Source organism: Ambystoma mexicanum, chromosome 5q (genome assembly GCF_040938575.1).
Source record: "Ambystoma mexicanum isolate Mex_15411 chromosome 5q, UKY_AmexF1_1, whole genome shotgun sequence".
Classification (NCBI taxonomy): Eukaryota; Metazoa; Chordata; class Amphibia; order Caudata; family Ambystomatidae; genus Ambystoma; species Ambystoma mexicanum.
The window spans coordinates 592,102,218-592,122,624 of record NC_090933.1 but is presented as its reverse complement, the minus strand read 5'-3'; the positions used below and the strand labels follow the sequence as shown (position 1 = coordinate 592,122,624).

Below are 20,407 nucleotides of genomic sequence, written 5' to 3'. Positions count from 1 at the left end.
CGAGAAAATGGCATTCGAAAATGATCCATTCCAAAAAATCACCTATAAACCGTTGTACCTACCTACAATCCACTGCATAACTTTTCTTATGGCAGACTCCAGTGTGTTCATGCCAGTAGACCGGAGAGTAGGTTTAAGCATTGATCCACCTTCCTGATATCAATTTGTTCCGGTCACTCTGATGAAGATGTTAGTCTTAATGTTGATTTATTTCTTTAAAAACCATCCAGTATGTCAAAGGGTTATATTCTTGGATAAAGCTACAATGTGAAGTCCTGGACAACATCAAGGTCTTTTTCGGAAATTATGCAGATGACACCCAGCTAGTATTGGAACTAAGTGGAAACTAGTCGGAGGATAGCAACTCAGTTACATTAGTATACAACCACATTGAATCATGGATGTGTCAAAACTGGTTATGCTTAAACAGCAAGAAAACCGAGCTAATGATCTTTGGCTCCCATCAAAACTAACCCCTCAATACGAATCTTTCCACATCAAGGACTTCCCAATACAGGTTGTAGGAAAGGTCAAGACACTGGGTATGATCATGGAGGCATCATGAAGGCATCTATGAGATCTGGTGCTCAAGTCGCGCATGTCACAAAAAACTGCCTATATCATCTTAGACTATTAAGAGCGATAAAGCCCTACATTAGTGAAGAGAACTGTACAACAATAGCCAAAGCAATTATACTACCGCGACTGGACTACAGAAACTCACTAATGCTTAGTGCAAATAAACCGTGCACCACAAAACAATGCCATCAGGATTATCAAGCAGAAACCCAAGACCGAACACATTAGTAATGACAGAAGGGAACTTCATTGGCTCAAAGTGGAAGATAGGGTATTGTTCAAGGCCATGACGCTGGTCCATAAATGCCTTTATGGGAAAGCCCCAGCATACCTCAAATCAAACATTTCCAGATATGTTCCAGGCCGCTCATTATGATCTTAACACAGAGGCCAAATTACAGGAGCCACCCACAAATGATCCAACGGAATGGGCAAGGCCTTTCCCATATCCGCAGCTGTCAAATGGAATAGTCTGCCTGCAGGAAAAAGCTGAAAACCGTCCTCTTCAAATAACTCCCAGAACTACACTACCGTCTTTATATTGTCCTGTCTCCATGTTAGTCTACTTGTTGTCCGATATGACGCCCTGATGCCTAAGGGCGATTGGCGCGATACAAATAAATAAAATAAATAAATCCTTGTTTATTCAGTGTATATCTGTCAGATCTAGATGTTGCTTTTTCTAAAGGCTGTGTTTCTTCTCCTAAGTTGAACAGTGCAAGCTTTTTTTTTCTCATTGTCAATGGACCTAATTCATGGTGTGGTTCTGGCTGGAAACCACACTGCCCATCCGCAAAGTTGGGCCATGCCGGTGCTTAGAGTCCGGTTGAATGACAAGGAGACACCAAGTGGCAAAATTGAAAGCTTCTATCAAGGCTGTGTTTTAGCGTGCATCAGACATAAATTAGAGACACAATAATGGCTGGATGTGTTGGTTAAATGGCACAATCAAGCGCATTACTTTGTGTGAATCTCTGAAATAATTGATCATTGAAGACACAATGTCCTTTGAGTTATGTTATGATGTTATGGTAATATGTTTTCATTTAGTATGCCCGCCCTGTAAATATCCCTATGCTGCAATACTCAATAATAAAAAGGTTTACACATTTAAACAAATCAACTCTATAAAATAGATTAATTATTGTGTTTTTTTTTGTTTGTTTTTTGTATTCTTTAACCTGCCCTGGTAAGTCTTGTATTTTGAGATAGCATATGTGTTTAATTGATGAGCAGCTTGCAAGAAAATGCATTTCCTTCATATCCGTCACCTTATATTGCTCATATTTCTTTCAGGTTTTAAACCATTGCTTGAAATATTTAGTGTAATGCATGGACCAAAGGAACAGTGTGTGCAAGCGCTGAAGAACGGTCATCTGCTGGCAATATCACCTGGTGGAGTTAGAGAAGCAATTTTTAGTGATGAGAGCTACGTCATTATATGGGGGAATCGCAAAGGTTTCGCTCAGGTGGCCATAGATGCAAAAGTGGTGAGTTTTAAGCAATATTTGTGTGTGTGCAGGTTATGCAGAGTTTCAATAACTTCCAATTTCACTGCAAGTCTACAAATAGCTGTCTTTTTTTCTGTGGATTCTAGTTATTAATAGTGCATTGCCAATTGGAAGGGTTTATGGACATTTCTTTTTAATCATTGTGCGTATACATTCTGTGGACAGTCCAAGCGACACAATTTTTTTATTATTTTTTAAATCGTACATCTTTTTATGAAGAAGACTTTTAGGGCTAAGAGGTATTTGAAGCACAATAACTTATTACTTTACCAGAAGGCTGCCTTTGAGAGGAGTAAATCACACGGACATGAGTTACAAAGAAAATAGTCCTAGCACTCAAATCGGGTTGGATATAAGAAATCATTATTCTTCTTTGCGTAAAATAGAAAGGGATTCAATAATTCCCCCATTTTTTATACAGTCCTGTAGTAGATGGGTAAGTATCTCACAAAGCAACATCGATTATACTTCCTGCCACTGAACTAAGTCGCTGGGGGTTCAGGGGATCCTGCTTCCTACGAAATGAGGTTAGTAATTGTTTGCCAAAAGGAGCATTGTATACATTTTTCAGAGTGAAGGGGTGTCCGCGAATGACCTTGCTGGAATTCATATCCCTGCTGTAATACCTCCCAGCTGCAATAGCGTTGGCGCCCACCAGTCCGGTGGATACCGTCGGAACACTGGTTGGGCGCTATTGATAAATCCCCATTGCATCCCATTGGGAATTTTCAGCGCTAATGCTGCGCACTAATGCAGCTGGTGGTATTGCTGCCAAAAACAGGGCGCTAAATGGGATTTTCACCTCCAGGAAAAAGCTGAAGGTAAAACAGCCTTTTATTATTCTTAGGATTTTACTGCAAAACAAGGACAACTTGGAACCATCCCAAAGTAAAGTCCGCAATGAGCCACAACCTTGTCAGCAAGATGCCCAAACTGTGGTGTTGATTTTGTTTAAATGCATGGGTGTGTAGTACCATATGTAATGTATCTTGTACCCTATTTCTCTTGTACCCCATTTCTATTTTAGCTGCACACTCCTGCTACAGAAAGCAGTTGCACGATTCACTCACTTTCTTCTTCTTCCTGCCACTTGGGGGCATGATTCGAGAACTGTTTCATATTGGACCTACCTTCTGACCCCTACAGCACAGTACAGTGCTGGTTTGGGAGCTCCAAAGCCCTGTTTTCTGTTTCACTTCCCTTCCGGATCCATTTTGGGTGTTTGGCAACCAGTATGGTTTTTTAGTCAAAACTATGTTTCCCAGTAGTCCTTGCTCACTGCTTCATCTTCAGCGTTGCAGGACATGGTTGGGTGGACGATAGGGAAGACCTGTGGTTGCAGGTGCTAGCAAGCATCCCACCTGAGGCATGTGATCATTAGCCTGCCTTAATAGCGTCAGTCGAGCGCTGATCGTTGTTGCAGCGTTTCTGTTTTTGACCGGTCCCTGGTTCATGGTTCTTACGCATAGTGTCCAGTTCCTAGTCTTCTTATTTCTTGTGCATGGATTTCGGATTTAGGGTGCTTATCAGTATTTTCTGCTTCCTGGATTCCCTTTCTGTTTTCCTCTGTTTTGCAGTCTGCACTTTCCAGTGCTTTCCTTTTCCTGTTTAGCCCATTTGATCTGTGTTCTTAATTCCTTTGACTTTGTCATAATCCGGAGTGCAACCTTGATCCTTTATACACCTAATTTATAGATTTACTATTTTGTACCATGTTCCTTCCTTCCCTATATGGGCAAGTGGGAGGTTTTGCACTTTCCTGCTCCGGTTCCTTTACTTTCTCTTGTAGTCTGTTTCTGGGTTTCCCTTGCACTTCTCTCTTTGTTCCCTATTGATGATTAGGTGTAGTGTGCTGTTGTATACAGCTGTTGTGTGAATGCCTCTTTTCCTCCCTATTCTGTAAGCACTATTCCTACTTGTCCCTTGTCAGGAGTCTTATGTATTAAGTTATCCTCCATGCGTGTCTGTTTTGATCAGCTGGGTTCGTGGGCTTTGCCGACCTAACAGGTGGTGTTTCTCCACCACGTGAGTATTGTCTTTAAGTTACCTTATACTATACCATTGAGGGTGTTGGCTCACGGATCCTGTCATTGCTTGTCCTGTATGTGGGTTTAGTGCCGACAGTGCCTATAACAGCAATTGTGGGTGAGGAGCTTGCCAACTTTCTTTGTTCTCCTAAGGAGCTTCGCCCACATACCTATTGATATATTTGTATCCTTATCGCACTCTACCTGCACATCCTGGTTTTAAGTGTACAACAATCTTGGTTTCGGAGTGCCTATTTGATGTGAAGCTATTCACTGTGTGTTCTTGTGCACATTTCCCTTGCCATAGCCACTGCCAAATTACTCTTCCCATATCTTTACGGGCAACCATATATTATGTGAGCAAGAAGCAGTGCAAAATTCCCTTTGTGAATTTGCTAGACAATTTGTTTTTTGCAACTCCAGTGAAAATGCTTCTGGAGAAGTAGGGCTTTTAGAAATTCCTTCCCTTATGCTTGGGCTTCACACGTATTGACACCCCTGCATGTAGTACAATCTCTCCTCCATATTATGTTCTTGTTTGAATTTGACAAATGATTTAACTGTCCCTCGTAAACGAGCTGCAAGTCTCTCCCCCCGCCCAAGCCCCTCCCTGCTCCTGGCCACCCAACTGCACAACCTACAAAGTCCTTGTTCCCATTAGCGGGACATAAACCAGGATTTGCAAAGATTAGTGTGCATGGACTGGGGAAAAAGGTAAGGCCCATTTTAGTGGCCTTAACATTTATTGTGTCTATGGAAGTTTTGGTGTCGGGGTGTTTGCACAGTGCGCTGGTGTCTGAGATCATGGAAGACGCAAGATTGAGGCATAACTGAGTGCCTGCAACACTGCATTCTTTGGAGGACGTAGTTTGCCATTCTGCAATTAATTCAATTAAGCAGCCCACTAATATTTCTCTGCAACTGGCTTTATCAACCCACCTGAACTTTGAGACCTCGCAAGCAATGTCTTCGGGGACCTTTCTCCGTTATCCCTTGCTTTACATAGTAGCAAACATCCCATTGCAGCATTCGCAATGTACTGGGTTGGAACCGTTTGACAGAAAATGGAACATGAACAGAAGTCTGGGAAATATGGACGTGTGTGTCTTGTCATCCGACCCATCTATTTCTGCTGCTTGGAGAGTAACTGAATTCAAGACGGTCTGAAAGCTTCACCCGATAATATATCTGCCCATTTCAGAAAGTATAATTTAGGTCATTCAGGCAACATAGTTTGAGCTTTCCTGCTTGCTTAATTTTTAGCTCACCTAGAACCATTTCCGTTGAACTGGTCTAACTTGCGTTTGGCTACAGACATGCCATGCCTAGTGTAGTGAATGTAATTCTGCCTTCAGGTGTTTGAGGTAAAAAGGGACTGGGAACATTGCAAATTGTTTCCCTTGGAGAAGAGCTCCCAGACTGCCGGCACAATCTGCACGTGGGTAGGTGTACTGCCAGTGCTGGCCTGCCCACTGAAGCTGTTGGGCGGGAGTATGACTACAACCTTGTCATTGAGCAAATTCGGAGTCGCCCCTTTATGTTAATCAGCAAGTGGATACCCTGCATCGTGTTGTGGAGATGCAGGATGGAGCCATTTTACTCTGGGATTCAGCCCTGGCCTCGCCTCTGCTTACCTCTTCACTAGTAGGTTGCTGGTGAAGCTCCGCAGATGCTTTGACGTTGCCCTACTCGCTCTTTTACATGCCAGCTCAGCTACTTCCTAGTCTGTAATCTTTCGGTCCTCTAGAGAAAAACTCAAGGGTCTGGCTGCGAGTAGGCAAAAAAATCCTTTTGTCCACCTCCCACACAGGTATTGCTTGATGGAGCATCTCATGCTTGTGCAAAGCTAGCTATCCTGCTCCACACTAGTGGTGCTGTGCTTAGAACCCCACCTGCAGATTTTGCCAGCTGTCTCAGAGCTCTTTCCCAAGAGCATTCTCTATTGCCCCAGCTTCTGGTGGAAAAGAATGCATAATGCTCAACTCTTGGCGTGACTTGGAAGCAAAGTATATGTTGCAATTCAATCTGAAATGTATATAGGAGTTGTTTACCAATAAGACTTTTAGTTTGTGGATAATGCCCTGCTACCTAGCAATGTGGCTTTGGCTTCAACATACCACAAAACGCATAGGCCCTCACGTATACTAAAGCTGGCTTTTGCGTGCACATTAGTTACGATAACAATGATGTGAATCTGAGACCTCAAAAATCCTCAACATACAAAATGTCCCTGTGTGTTCAGGCACATGAGCGGATTGTGAGTTTGGTCGTGTTTGGCCATTTTAGCCGTGACAATTGTGCTCTGATACGCATACAGCGAACCATATTTGTAGTAAATCTGCCAAATTACGAGTTGGGCAGAGACTTTGTTATTATCATGGCATCCCATTGGACTCTGCTGGCTTTATGATGCACAAAGGTTTTACCCAGCGTCACCTTTGTGCTATTATGTCTGCATTTTCCTGCCATTCCCTTTATTATTTCCACACCATGTGTGTATGCTTGGGTTTATCACAGTCAAACAGAAGGGTTACCTTTGGCTTTTTATACTGCTCCTTAAATTGCTGTGGGTTTTTTTTACATTTCTTTTCCCGTAAAATCAAATGCAAATCTGTTTATATATAACATAAACCATTCTCCTGCGCTGAAATAAAACCTCACGCTGCAGTAAAGGAATCATGCATACATTTTTAATGGAGTAGATAGCAAGGTTATAGACTTTGCAGTCTTTGTTCCTTTCATGTTTGGATGATAGTTTGTTCTGTTATCCGTCTATTTGGGCCATGCTCTGAATTATGTTTGCTGTAAAGCAATAACAGACTTTTCAGCAAAAAATAAACCTATTTTCAAGTGAACGGTGGCAAAACAGTTATTAATATATAAAAGTACGTTTTGCGAACAGTTTGCAATTGAGAATGTTATTAACATATAGAAGTGTGTTTTCAAACTGATTTTATATGCCGGTTTCCTGAAATCGATAAACCAAGATCATTATGCTAAAGTGAGCAGTGCAGAGCGAAGATTTTACTGCTAAGAGATAATTCCTTTTAATGTGTGCTGTTTACTCAATGTCCACTGCACAATAGTGCAATGTCCAGATTGGCACATTACATATCTATAATTTGGAAAACCAGGGGGTGTAATTTTCTTTTAGGTGTTCTGGCGAATCGCAGGTATTCGTCTTTCTCCCCATGGGTGGGAGTCTCCCCCTGTGATGCTAGGGAGGTGAGCCTGCTCCGCAAGACCCTACCTAGGGGCTGAGCCAAGTGGAACCTCGCAGGGAGAGACTCACCCTTTAGCAACAAGGACTCCCTTTTCTGTGAGGAACTCTCTAAACCACTGACATTAATCACAGATGTGAGAAACGGGATGTCCAAAGGTGAGACGCAGTATTATCTTACTCTTTCCTGATATCCATCACCCTGCTCTCCCACAGCTTTTGCAGAACATCATCCTTCTTTTCCTGACCGCAATATACCCGACCTACCTATTATCCCTATAAGACACTACAACTCAATTTCTCACTTGCTTGTCTAAGTACTGAGATGAGGAAGAAACAACATAGATGAAGAAAGATTACCCAATCTACCATGAGTTCCTATGGGAAGTCTCCATTTTGTCCCACTAATGAAGGCAGGCAGGGTCAGACAATCCAACACAACCAGAAACACCTGACTGCACTGAACTCTGGCTGGGAGTATAAAGGCAGCTGTTGGAAACATCATTTTGAGCGAGCTGGAACTGCAGAGAGGACCTGGTGAGCCCAAAAGCTGGTAAGAGTGTCCAAAGCAGAACAGAAGCAAGCCGCTGACCCAGTGCCTGTGTGGCGCTACAGCACAGCTGAGAAACCGTGTCTCCCTAGGGCCAAAGAAGGCAGACTGCAGCTTGTTGGCTGTGTCCACTGCAATACTTGTTTCCCTTGGGCATGTGAAGGGAAGCTCTGGTGCTTGAGGGGCAGGTAGTGAGAGACTCTGACCTCGACCCAGAAATCCCAGGGAGTTGCCATCCAGCGCCACGCAATCAGAGGAAGACAGGAACCGGGTGGTGGCTGCAATGGGGGAAAGAGGCATAAGTTTAATGCAAGAGGAACTGCATTCAGGGACTTGTAGTTTGGGGAAACAGCAAGCTTTAAAAAGCCAAAAAAGAGAAGTGCCCAAGAGGAACGGCATTCGGGGACTTGCAGTGCAAGAAAAGAGCTAAGAAGCAAAGTAATGCTGAACTTTAAAACTGCCATTTTGAAATACGTTTGATTAGTAGGTTCGAACCAGGCAGAGGGAAACCTAGATGGAAAAAGGATATAGTTGAACTTTTGTGTATGAAACTACGAGACCCAAGAGTCATTGGGGTAGAGTGTAACGAAGTTGAAAGTCAAAGTGGTCCTGCGTAGGTCTGTGAAAAATGCATGCACAATCGAAAGTCTTCGATATTAGGGAAAGGTCAGAGCCTGATTGCTAGAGACCTGGAATGTGAATAAAGCCTGGGGAAGGGAGCACGTCCACCCCCCCCCCCCCCTGCCGGCATGGTGATTGAAAAGTCAGAGCCCGACTGAGGGGAGACCTGTGCTGATTTGAGATTGTATTCGTACTTGGGGAAGAGAATCCCCTGAACTGTAATTTGGGAAGTCTGAGCCCAACCGAGGGAGACCTGTTTTGAATGGTGAATTGAACTGAAACCAAGTAACTTTGTAGTGGAAGGCCAAGTGGTCCCTGAGCTGATCTGAACTGCATCTTGTGTGTCTAGAGCCAGAGTGTGTCACGCAGCCTAAGTGGGACACCTTACCCCGTGAGGTTAAACATGGGGAAGAGCCTTTGCTCAGCCACGCTGACATAATTTAAACACTGATTTTTCCTTTTGTGCATTTACATTTCCCTCTTCACACTTATTATCTTAGAGGAAGGGCAGGAATTCATTTTTTTAAAATATTTTTTAGTATACGCCACTTTTATTTGACTTAAAGACTAACTAAGACTGCGTTTTCTTTAATTTGATGGTCGAGACTACTCCCATCTTAGATAGGAGTTTTCTAACCCCGTCCAAATATTCAAATAAAGGTTTTGAAAACTTGCAGCCCGTCTGTCTGTCATACTTTTGATACCATGAGTCTCTCTCAGAGAGGATTCACCCAAGAAACCTGGCCTGGAACCCCTCTCATGTGGCCAGGGAAAGGCATATGCTTTTGAGGGGATTGGGTCCTCGGACATATTCCATGTCTATGACGGTGATCACCACAGCTGTGCTGCTTCGAAAAATCTTTCGGCGTCGATGACGCCGATACGCTGTCCTCAAGGGCCTCCGTCGAGCCGACGTCACCGGATGTTATAAGTAGGACGCACGACACCCGTAGCCTCCGTTCCGTTTTTTCTGCGAATGTGTTCGCTTTGGAGATCTTGGCGCATCTCGGTTCTACTGAATCCTGTTCTTTCGGTTCTTCAAACCTGTTCGTTTGTGTATTGAAATGATGTCTTCGGCTTCTTCCACCCCGCGGTCGGGTTTTAGGAAGTGTCGGGTGTGCGGGTCCAAGATGTCGCTGACGGACATGCACAACGCTTGCCTCTGGTGCCTCGGGGAGGACCACGATACGGATGACTGTGTCGACTGCCAGTCGCTTACATTGAAGGCCTTTGCGGGAGCGTAAGAAGAAGCTGTTGGTGGGTGAGGTGGCCAAGCCCCGGAAGTCGCGATCCACTGGACTTTCGACGGTCAATTCAAGGGGCGACTCTCCGCATCGTCGTTGTGAGTCCGGGGGGTCTTGGTCCAGGAGTTGGTCTCGCCATTCCTCTGCCTCTTCAAGGCATTCACGGAAGCGCCGTCACAGGTCGCCTTCCCCGTCCTCATCCGAGGACTCCGCCCGTTGGCGGGTTGCTTGTCCCAACAAGCATTCCACGCCTGTGGAATGGGATTCCTTCCAAAAGGAGATGATGGCGATTTTTCAATCGCAGGGCTCCGTTACGTCCGCGCCGTTGAAGGATGCCGGCCGCGACCGTGGTAGAGACACCGCTCATATGCCTTCGGGCTCGAGCGGTCGTCGCGACCACCGGACGCCTTCGAGGTCCCGGTCGGACAAGGATGGTCACTCTAGACATGCCCGTTCCAGGTCCCGGTCCTCGACGCCCTCGAGACCGCGTGAGCCTGTGAAGTCTTCGAGGAAGACATCGAAGCCTGCGGTGCCAAGGTCGTTGAGGGACTCTCTCAAGGCTCTGCCTCCGAGGAAGTCGTCGACGCCATCGTCGGCCAGGCTGTCGAAGGACACGCTCAGGGCTCCGCCCTCGAGGCCTGTGTCGACACTGTCGAAGTTGTCGGTGCCTCGCTCGACGCCGATTCCGTCAACGCCTTTCAAGGCTGCTTTGTCGGAGGTACCCTGTGGCACGGTGGAACCCCCCAGAAAGGCTCTGGCCAAGGCTAAGAATGTCTTTGTCCCTTTTTCTGTGCCCTCTTTTCGACCTCTGTATTTTATTTCTGAGGGGGATGAGGGATCTAAGGAAGGTTTGGTACCTGAGGAGGTGCCTGACGAGATTTTGTCTGGTCACAGCCAGATTGAAGACCTGCGTCAGTCACTGCATGACACCAGTCGTCTGGACACCTCTCCGGAGGTGGAGTTCTGTCGGCCTGAGCCTGGCACCCATGCTGAGTCCTCATACCGGCGCCTTATCTCGAGGGTCACGGAATACTTGGGGTGGTCTGCGCCACCTGTGGATTTTCTGCAGGATGACCTGATGGATATCCTCGACCAAGGTCCTCCAACTGACCCGGTACTGCCATTACATATGGCTTTGCAAAGAAGGGTGGCTGCAGCTTGGACTGCTCCGAGAGTCTCCCGGCAGTGAGCAAGTCTTTGTCCCGAAAATACCGTCTACCAGTAGTGACCCCTGCTACTTGACCACGCACCCCACTCCGGAGAGTTTGGTGGTGCAGGCGGCCACGGCCCCATCAAAGCAGGCGTCGTACCCTACCATCCCTCCTGATGGGGATGACAAGCGTTTTGATGGTTGGGCAAAGAAAGTGTTTTCTTCAGGGGGTATGGCTTTACACGCAGCCAACTCCGTGTGTGCCTTGTCACATTTCACGCACACTCTGTGGAACTGTATTTCCTTGGTGGCTGAACATATTCCCGAAGGGGAGGAACGGGATGGTTTTCTTGCTATTGTACAGGATGGCAAGGATGGCATGTGTGAGGCCGTTCAGTCGGGTTTGGACATGGCAGATTGTGTCAGCCGGTCCATGGCGGTGAGCACCGTAATACACAGGTTTGCGTGGTTGCGGAAGTCGGGGTTTGCTCCTGATGTGCAGGCCCGGCTCCTCAACATGCCCTTTGATGGTGAACATCTTTTTGGCAGCAAGGCTGACGAGAGCCTTGAGAGGTTGCAGACCTCCAAAGCTGCAGCAAAGTCGTTGAACGCTGCAGTTTGCCATCCTTCGCCTTTTCGTCCTGGGGACAGCAATGGAGGGGAGGTTCCTTTCGATATTACTCACCCTTTAGTAAATCGAGAGGAAAACGGGGGACTAGAGGTGCCTAGGCCGTTCAACAGTTGCCTCTTTGCCCTCGGGCACTGCCGCAGCCACTTCAGCTCAGTCATGAGGCCATGTCCCATGGTTCGCCGGTTGGGGGAAAGCTGGCGCAGCATCTTGTAGAGTGGTGTGCCATTACTTCAGATGTGTGGGTTCTGGAGATCATAGCCTACGGCTACTGTCTTCCTTGCCAGCAGAGGCCTCACGACAATCCACCAGGGAATCTCTTTGAAGAGTCTGTATCCGCTCCTTGCTCAGGAAATTCAATCCGAGCTGGAGAAAGGCGCCATAGGACTGGTGCATGTAGCGGAGAGGAACAAGGGATGGTATTCCCCTTATTTTTTGATTTCGTAGAAAGACAGGGGATTGAGACCCATCATGGACTTGCACGGTTTGAACAAGCTCCTCAGGAAGGACAAGTTCAAGATGGTTACTCTATCTCAAGTCCTCCAGGCCCTTCAACTTCAGGACTGGTTGGTGTCTCTCGACCTCGAGGACGCTTATTTTCATGTGCCGATCCATCCAAAGCACAAGAAGTACCTGAGGTTCGCGGTTGGCGACTCGCACTTTGTTTCGGGTCCTGCCGTTCGAATTGACCTCTACCCCAGGGTATTCACCAAGCTCATGGTGGTGGTGGCAGCGTATCTCAGGAAAGGGGGGAGGGATTCACGTCTACCCTTAGCTGGACGATTGGTTGATCAGGGTGCACTCTCCCAAGCAAGTCCTGGATAATCTGTCCGTCACCTGCCACTCCCTTCACAGGCTGGGCTTCTCCCTCAACTTGAAGTCCCACTTGACGCCAACCCAGCGGCTCCAGTACATCGGAGCAGTGCTTGACACTTCCCTGGGGCAGTGTTTTCCTCCCCAGGTGAGGGCTCATCACATTCAGCGGATGGTGCACAAGTTTCAACATGCCTAGAGTCTCCCGACGTTGGAGTTCTTGAGGTTGCTCGGCCTCATGGCATCCTGCATTCTTCTGGTGCCGGAGGCCAGGTTGCGGATGAGATCTCTGCAGTGGGCCCTCAAGGTGCAGTGGTCGCAGTCCTCCAGCAGGATGTCATGTCGGACCCCATTCTGGTGCCGCCCTCGAACCTTCTGTGGTGGGCCGTCCAAGGCAATCTGACAAAGGGGGCTCCGTTTTGGCTACCCTGGCCGGAGGTGACGATCGTGACAGACGCATCCCTCACGGGATGGGGAGCTCATGCCAACGAGTTGACAGTCAGTGGTCGTTGGTCTCTGTCGGAGTCCAGACTCCATATCAATCTGTTGGAGCTGCGGGCCGTCAGTCTTGCCCTGAAGGCTTTTCAGCTGACTGCGAGGAAGGAATGTCCTGATTCTGACAGACAACACAGTGGACATGCACTACCTCAACAAAAAGGGGGAGGGGGGCAGGGTCACTTCCTCTGTGCAGGGAGGTGATGCAGCTCTGGTTCTGGGCCATCCAGCAGGAAGTTTCGATCTCGGCAGTTCATCTGGCCGGAGACGAAAATGAGACGACGGACACTCTGAGCAGGCAGAGTGCGATCTCTCACGAGTGGGAGCTGGCTCAGGAGATTCTCCTGGAGATCTCCACCCTTTGTGGGACCCTTCAGGTGGATCTCTTCGCCTCCAGTATCAACTGGAAGTGCGAAAGGTTCTGCTCTTGGGAATTTCCTCCAAAAGGAGCATTAGGAGACGCGTTCGTGGTGGAGAGGTCCTTCCCACTGCTGTGCGCGGGATGACGGGGACTGGAGGAAATGCAAGTGCTCCGGAGGTTACGGAGGTTCGGTTCCCGGATGATCCTCATTGCTCCGGCTTGGGCTCGAAGGACGTGGTACCCGGACCTTCTCGACTTGTCCATCTGCCCTCCACGTCGTCTTCCCTACCAAGACGACCTGCTCTCACGGGAGGGGGGGTCAGGTTCTCCATCCAGAGGTCAGATCCCTCAACCTTCACGCTTGGCTTCTGAAAGGTTGAGGTATAAGGATTGGGACCTCCCTGAAGACGTGATGGAGGTGTTGCTTTCGGCCAGACAGCCGGCAACAAAGTCCCTGTACCGTTGCTGTTGGAGAAAGTTCTGCAAGGGTTAAGAATGTGGATCCTTTTTTATGTGACATTCCTGTGGTCCTGTCTTTTCTTTCGTTGGCCCACTGGGGCCTGCAAGTGGGTACTGTTAAAGGTTACCTGGCGGCGCTGTCTATATTTAAGCTCTCGTCTGAGGAGTGTTCTTATTTTTAAATTCCTTTAATTTCTCAGTTTCTCAAAGGACTCACTAATGTGTTTCCGCTGGCACTTTTCCAGGTGCCTGGTTGGGATTTGAACCTTGTTCTGAAATTCCTTATGGGTGCTCCGTTTGAGCCTTTACATTCTTGTCCTTTGAGGCTGTTAACCCTTAAAACTGTGTTTAGTTGCGATCACTTCCGCTCGCAGAGTGAGTGAGTTGCAGGCACTTTCAGTTAAGCCACCCTTCACTGTGTTTTATAAGGACAGGGTTGTCCTTAGAGTTCATCCTTCCTTTTTCCGAAGGTGGTGTTGGACTTTCATTTGAGCCAGAAGGGTATTCTTCTGGCATTTTATCCTCCTCCACATCCTGGTAAGGAAGAGGAGAGGCTCCATAGGTTGGATCCTAGGAGAGCTTTAAGTTTATACATTTCTCGCATGTCCCGGGTCAGAGTGGACGATCAGCTGTTTATTGGTTACGCTGAAAGGCGTTTGGGACAAGCTGTGACTAAGCAAACTTTGTCTAGATGGATTATCTTGCCAATTTCTGAATGTTACCTCTTGGCGGGTAAGGACCCTCTGGTAGGCTTACGGGCCCATTCTACTAGGGGTATGGCTGCCTCTACTGCCCTGCAGAGGGGTGTTCCTATTCGTAACATCTGTGATGCAGCCTTCTGGGCTTCGGGCCATACTTTTGTACGTCACTGCTCCCTCGATTCTGTCCATGGGCAGGATCTGGCCTTTGGCAAGGTGGTCCTTTACTCTGCAATTTGATTGGGCATTCTAAATTTCTATATTCTACATTATTTTCCCTCCTCCATACGTTGGTACTGCTTTGGGAGTCTGTCATAGATATGGAATACGTCGGAGGACCCAACACCTTCGAAGAACAAGTTACTCTCTTACCTGGTAACGTTCTTTCGATGGGATGGTCCGATGACGTATTCCATATCGCTCCCTCCCTACCTGCCCCGCTACAGAATTTCTTATGCGATTGCAGCTTACGTTTCCGCAAGGCTTTCTGTGGTCATACTGGCAGTGGTTTGGTGCCACACGTTCTGGGGGAAAAACTGCAACGGCTCAACGGAAGCCCTCGAGGACAGCGTATCGACGTCATCAACGTAGGACGCAGACGCCGAAAGATTTTCCGAAGCAGCACAGCTGTGGTGATTACTGTCATAGATATGGAATACGTCGTCGGACCATCCCATCAAAGGAACGTTACCAGGTAAGAGAGTAACTTGTTCTTCTGATCCTGGGTGGTGGGGTTGGCTAGCGGATCACTTAGGAGGGAGAACGGGCCGGGAGGAATGGGAGACCTCCTTAAGTAACTTTGCCCAAGACCCCAATATCCTAATGGCTTACTGTAAAATTGGAGCTGTTAAAGAACTGACTTTTCTTTTTATAGGGACTTCAAATCCCAGTAGTAGAACGAAGAACAGGGCTGCAGAAGCACAGGATTGCAGAGTGCAGTCCGTTGTGATTAAAGACCCACACCTGAGGATGGCTGAGAGGCACAAAAGGCCCTCTTTGGTACAGGCTATGAGATCAGGATCAAGGTGGAAGAAGGTGAGATGACCGAAGCAGGCGAGCAGTAGTAGTGGATGGAGGTGTTTTGCACTCTCCACAAAGCTGCAGAAGAAATTGTTGCAGAGCCAGGACCACAGAGGCGAGAGAAGCGGATGCTGGTCCTGAGAGAGGCATGTGGGCTCAAATTTGGCTGCAGCGTTTGTGCAGAGGAAAGCACACCTAATTGTTACATTCCCCGAAGTGGAGAGTTCAGCGGTGGTAGGCGAGCACCGGGATGCTTGGGAGACTTCAGCTGCAGAGGTTGCGCAACAGAAAGCCTACCTGTTTGTGACTTTCCCCAACGTGCAGCATTAAGCTGTGGCAGGTGAACATCATGTCGCTGGGGGAGCCACGAGGGCTCTGAGAGGTGGGAAGCCATGCTGGAGAGGTTGCCAGGCCGTGCCGGAGACGTGCATGAGACTGGCTGGTAGCAATGAAGGTCACGGATACGCACACCGCCTGTGATATCACTGAGATGTGACCCCAGAGCGCTCCATGTTACATTGTTGTTGTTGCCTGAACCCAGACTCATTATTGAATACTGACCTAATGTAAAACAGATTATTGACTCTTAACATACACCAAGCTGATATAAACAAAAGCAGTTGGCAGACAAACTCAAAAGATTCCATCTGAAGGAGGTGATTGCTATATAGTGGGTGATGAGAACAGCCAACCACAAAAAGGGGCAATATATAATGAAGGGAACCCAAGCCATCATTGCCAAAGCTAAATAGATACAGTAAGGCAATTGACAAACACCCAGGGTTGTCTAAGTCAAGAGAAGATAACTGAACATAACAAAGTGTATAAGGAAGATTGCCCAGTGGTAGAGAATTTCTTAAACTCACATTGCCAAAGCAAATGAAGTGTGAAGAAGAGTACGAGTTGTAATCAGCATTTGGTTAATTATACAAGGTGGAACAAGATTGGCAGGAGGACTGCCCTTCTGGTACGTGAGGTTCAGGATGAAGGAAGCATTGCCTGTCTTGCATGTGGAATACACTTAGATGTAACACATAGCACCAGTGTGATTCTTGTGTCCCCTGAAGAGACTCCTAAATCTATTGTTGTGAAGCTGAAGACATTTGTCAAAACCTTTTTGAAGTTGACCCTTACCACAGAAGTACTTGGTGGTAGTAGTTGGGCCTTGCAGGGGAGTATATCGGGTGTTGGAACTTTGTGCCATTTGGTTCTGTTCGAGCAGGATAGTATACGCGTACTGTGAACTGCAGTGCTCTATGTTGGCTGGCAGGAGAGTATACCAGACAGAGAACATTGGTAAACATTGGTTCTGTTCTGGCAAGAATAAACCGGAACAAATGATGTAGATGAGTAAACCTGCCATGAAATTAAAGATGGGTAATGTAATGCTGGTAGCTGTAGGATCCTGCAGGAGTGAAGCTGGCCCACCAGTCTCTCTATGCTGGCCAGCCCAACAATCCTGTTACTATAAAACTGTTGGACAGGCAGACCCAAGGGGAAAGGGGAATGGAGAAAATAAACCCAGGCTCTTCTACTGCTCGTATCTCTGCCTGTCTTCACAAAATTTGGCCTGATCTGTAGTTATCCTAGAAGGGAAGTACAATAACATATGTATATAATCACTCAGCTGAATCCACTAAGACAATATTACTTCTTCTCCCCTTAAAATCCCATTGCCTGTAGCCTAAACTTGATTGCATTTAGGCTGCTTTAGAAGGTTTTCAAGAGCTGACTGAAAATTGCTGAGAATATTCTTTTTTAATTTCTCCCTCTCTCAACTTGCTTTTGCGGAAACCGTCTCAAGTTTCTTCCTCGACTCACTTGCTCTCTCACTTTTTATCTCTGTAAATCTTCAATAGAATTGCCCAAAGAACATTACTTAATCTAATCTGAGTTACTCAGTGTCCTTACTCTTGTTTCTTTTCGATCTGTCTTAGTCCAAAAGTCCAAAATACCGTTGACCTCCTGAAAGTACTTCTTTTCAAAAACTGAAGTAAAACTCGTTGCGATGCGCACCGAAAGAAAAAAATCACAAACAAAATCCGAAAAGTTTTCCGTGCTGCAAAAACGAAAAATGTGTTTGTATTCTGTGGAAGGAGGGGAAAAGAAGTAAGTTTCATTTCTCAAGCGACTACAGACACTCTTCACCAGTCACTTGTACACTGTCTCTCATTTTGAGGAAATAGCAATAAAATGAAAACTGTTCCTTTAAAAACTAAATACTCTTTTTTAAATGAAAACTGTAGAACACTTAGCTTAGTCAGACTTCTGTAGTCATAGTTGATCTGCTTCTCTGCAACTCGGGTATCTTCAAATAACTTCTGCTGCTGACTTTTTTCTTGACCTCTATACTTGAATTGGGCTTAAACTTAACAAATACAAATGATCTACATCCTTTAGTAAACTTTTAACTGTTTATTTTGCTGGAGCCAACTAATCCATGACCTACTTTAATGAAAGGCAGTTTAGAATTACACAGAAGGTTCCAAATGACAACACAATGGTGACAACACAACACAATGCTTGAACCAATCACTGCTGAAATGTAGATCTACCATCTTGGCTTGGGAGAGCTAAGCCTTTCTGAATAATGACAAGTTAAGGACAACAAACCTTAACCCCTAAACAGCCACACTTAACCCAAACTCAGTCTGGTACTTCAACAAACTTCCCCTTCTACTGCTCCAGAATAAATGCCTGAAACGCTCTCATTTCCCAGGACCCTTGAAAATGTGAAGAGCATGATGTGGAAACCTGACAGGTAAAAGCTCATCAAGTACTATGGTGGGCTAAAGCTTATGACGAGGTAGAAGTCATGGTAAAACATCCGGACAAAGACATTTGCTTAAAGTTAATGAAGTTACGAACTATTAATTGTTCATTGTTGATAAGAAGCGGTTTCAAGACCTTGAATACAAGTGAAAAGAAGAACGTGTTTTAAATCATTGATAACTATCCTTGGAATCCAATTTGGAACTTTGTGTTGTCAAGTGGTATTAGGAAAAGAACTGAAGTGGAACTTGATGTTATGATACAGGATTTCCTTCTCCTTTTGGAACATTTAAAGAACGACCTGCTTGAATCTGGGCAAGGAGAATTCACCCAGGTTGTCAGAAGAAGCAGCTATTATGTTGTGTCCTATGTTTGCTGCTGTAAAACTGCCATATAATTCCTTATGGATTTGTTGTTTGTATACAAGTGTGAAGGACAGAAACCTTTTGTTAGTGTTTTCCTTTAGTTTATTTTAGGCAGGGAAATCCTCACCAGGGTAGGGATAGTGAGGAGTGATCCAACCCTTTAGTTTAATAAAATGGCATTTGTTGAAAAACTTTCACAGAGTTGTCCACCTCACATTTCTGACCCCTCACACCACCTACAGTAACTGCAATCATGGGACTGTCTACTATAACACGTAATGTGACATCTTTTCATTTGGCTGAAGGAAATGCAAAGAGAACCCCATGTGGAAGAGAAAAGGAAGATGTCTCTTTAACAAGACACCGATATTTAATTGTGACGTGTCGGAGCAGAAGAGCCTTGTGCCCAGGGGAAAACCCCTGACCTCTCTGTGCCTTCTAGATGTGGAGCGAAAGCGAGTCATGGAGCCCGCGACTTTCAACGAATCAGAGAACCTCAGTAAGAAACACCAGAGGCGCAGCGTTTGCAGATGCGAGCAAAGCATTGTGAGGTTGAAAGAAGGAATGAGGTATCCGTTGATGGCGTGACCACAAGTGCAGCGTGGTGGGCAGGACGACCAAACAACAACACCGAGATCACCACTTCGGAAGCGTCGATAGCTTCTAACCATCTGTGTTGGTGGACAGCAGGGACCCGACTAGGAACCGAAAATGGGAAGCCGAAGAGCGAGAAGGCATACCAGAGCTAGAGTCGAGCCCGTACACCTTCCCCTGCATACACGTATGTACCAGAGGAAACTGGAGGCTGCCGGGGCACCATTATAGATCTGAAGAAACTCGTTCCAGTTCTAAATTGGAAAAAGTAAAGCTAAGACTGTGTAATTGGAATTATAAAAAGCAAAGAAAACAAGCAATGAATAGCCCGGTTGGGGAAGAGGGTTATTATAAGATGAGAGAAACTCCTCCCACTCCTGAGGACGGGATTTTACAGGGGAAAACAGTTAACAAGAGAAGTGAAAAGAATAAACAAAAGGGATTTACCCAACTCGGGGGGGGGGGGAACAAGCAGAAACTGAAACAAATCTCCTGGGTGGAAGGGAAAATACCCTATGAACAGAATAAAAGAGGAGAGAGCGTAAGACAGAGAAGTCATTACAATTAAAGCCTAAAAAAGGGTCAAGATAAATCCAACTCAGGAAAGCCTGAAATAAGACTGAGAAAAGACTACAAGGGGTGACAAGAGTGTGAGGGACCACCGATGAAGAAAACCTTCTAAATATGGAACCACAAAAAGCAGGAAAACCAAGAGTGTCTTTTGAAGAACTACGAGAACTGATCTCTGAGACCATCCATGAAGACTGTAAAGACATGTCTGTACCACAGAGAAAAGTTGTAAATAAAGCGACCATCCAAAGAGAAGAGAAGACCAGGCAAATGTAAAAGACTCTCCTGGCCTATTTAATTTAGTTAAGTATAGTGGTAGGGTCAGATAGTTGATTTGGACAGAGGACACATTTGCTTTGGACTTCCTGACAACTGATGAGCACCTTTTTTAGTTCTTTTTACATAGGGTATTCCCACTAGCAATAGGGAAAGTTGGGCCTTCTATTTACAATTTCTTCCGACCCGTTGGTGTATGGACACTAAAAGAGCAAGGTATAGCAACGTTGTTTGGGCGCAAAGGGGGACAAGTACCACCAAAGGTGAAGAGAGAATATGAGAGAAAGTACAACAGTCCTACAGACCCAAAAGGATTGACTTTAAGCATAGTGTAGCAACAAAGACAGTGAATGGAAAATGCCACGGAATGCAATGAAGACTAGCATGTTTGGTTTTCACTTGGGGTGTACATAGATTGGCTGCATGGTTTCCACTGTCAAAGCAAACTCTAGCC

At 46.2% G+C, this 20,407-nt stretch overlaps 1 protein-coding gene across 2 annotated transcripts in view; it reads left to right on the top strand.

Moving 5' to 3' along the window:
• Window positions 1-20,407, top strand: part of TMEM68 (transmembrane protein 68) — a 410,518-nt gene that overhangs the window by 154,058 nt on the left and 236,053 nt on the right. For both annotated transcript variants that reach the window (XM_069621059.1, XM_069621060.1), the window contains one exon: window positions 1,876-2,069. In XM_069621059.1, coding sequence (XP_069477160.1) covers window positions 1,876-2,069 — 194 coding nt within the window. The remainder of the gene's footprint in view (window positions 1-1,875; window positions 2,070-20,407) is intronic.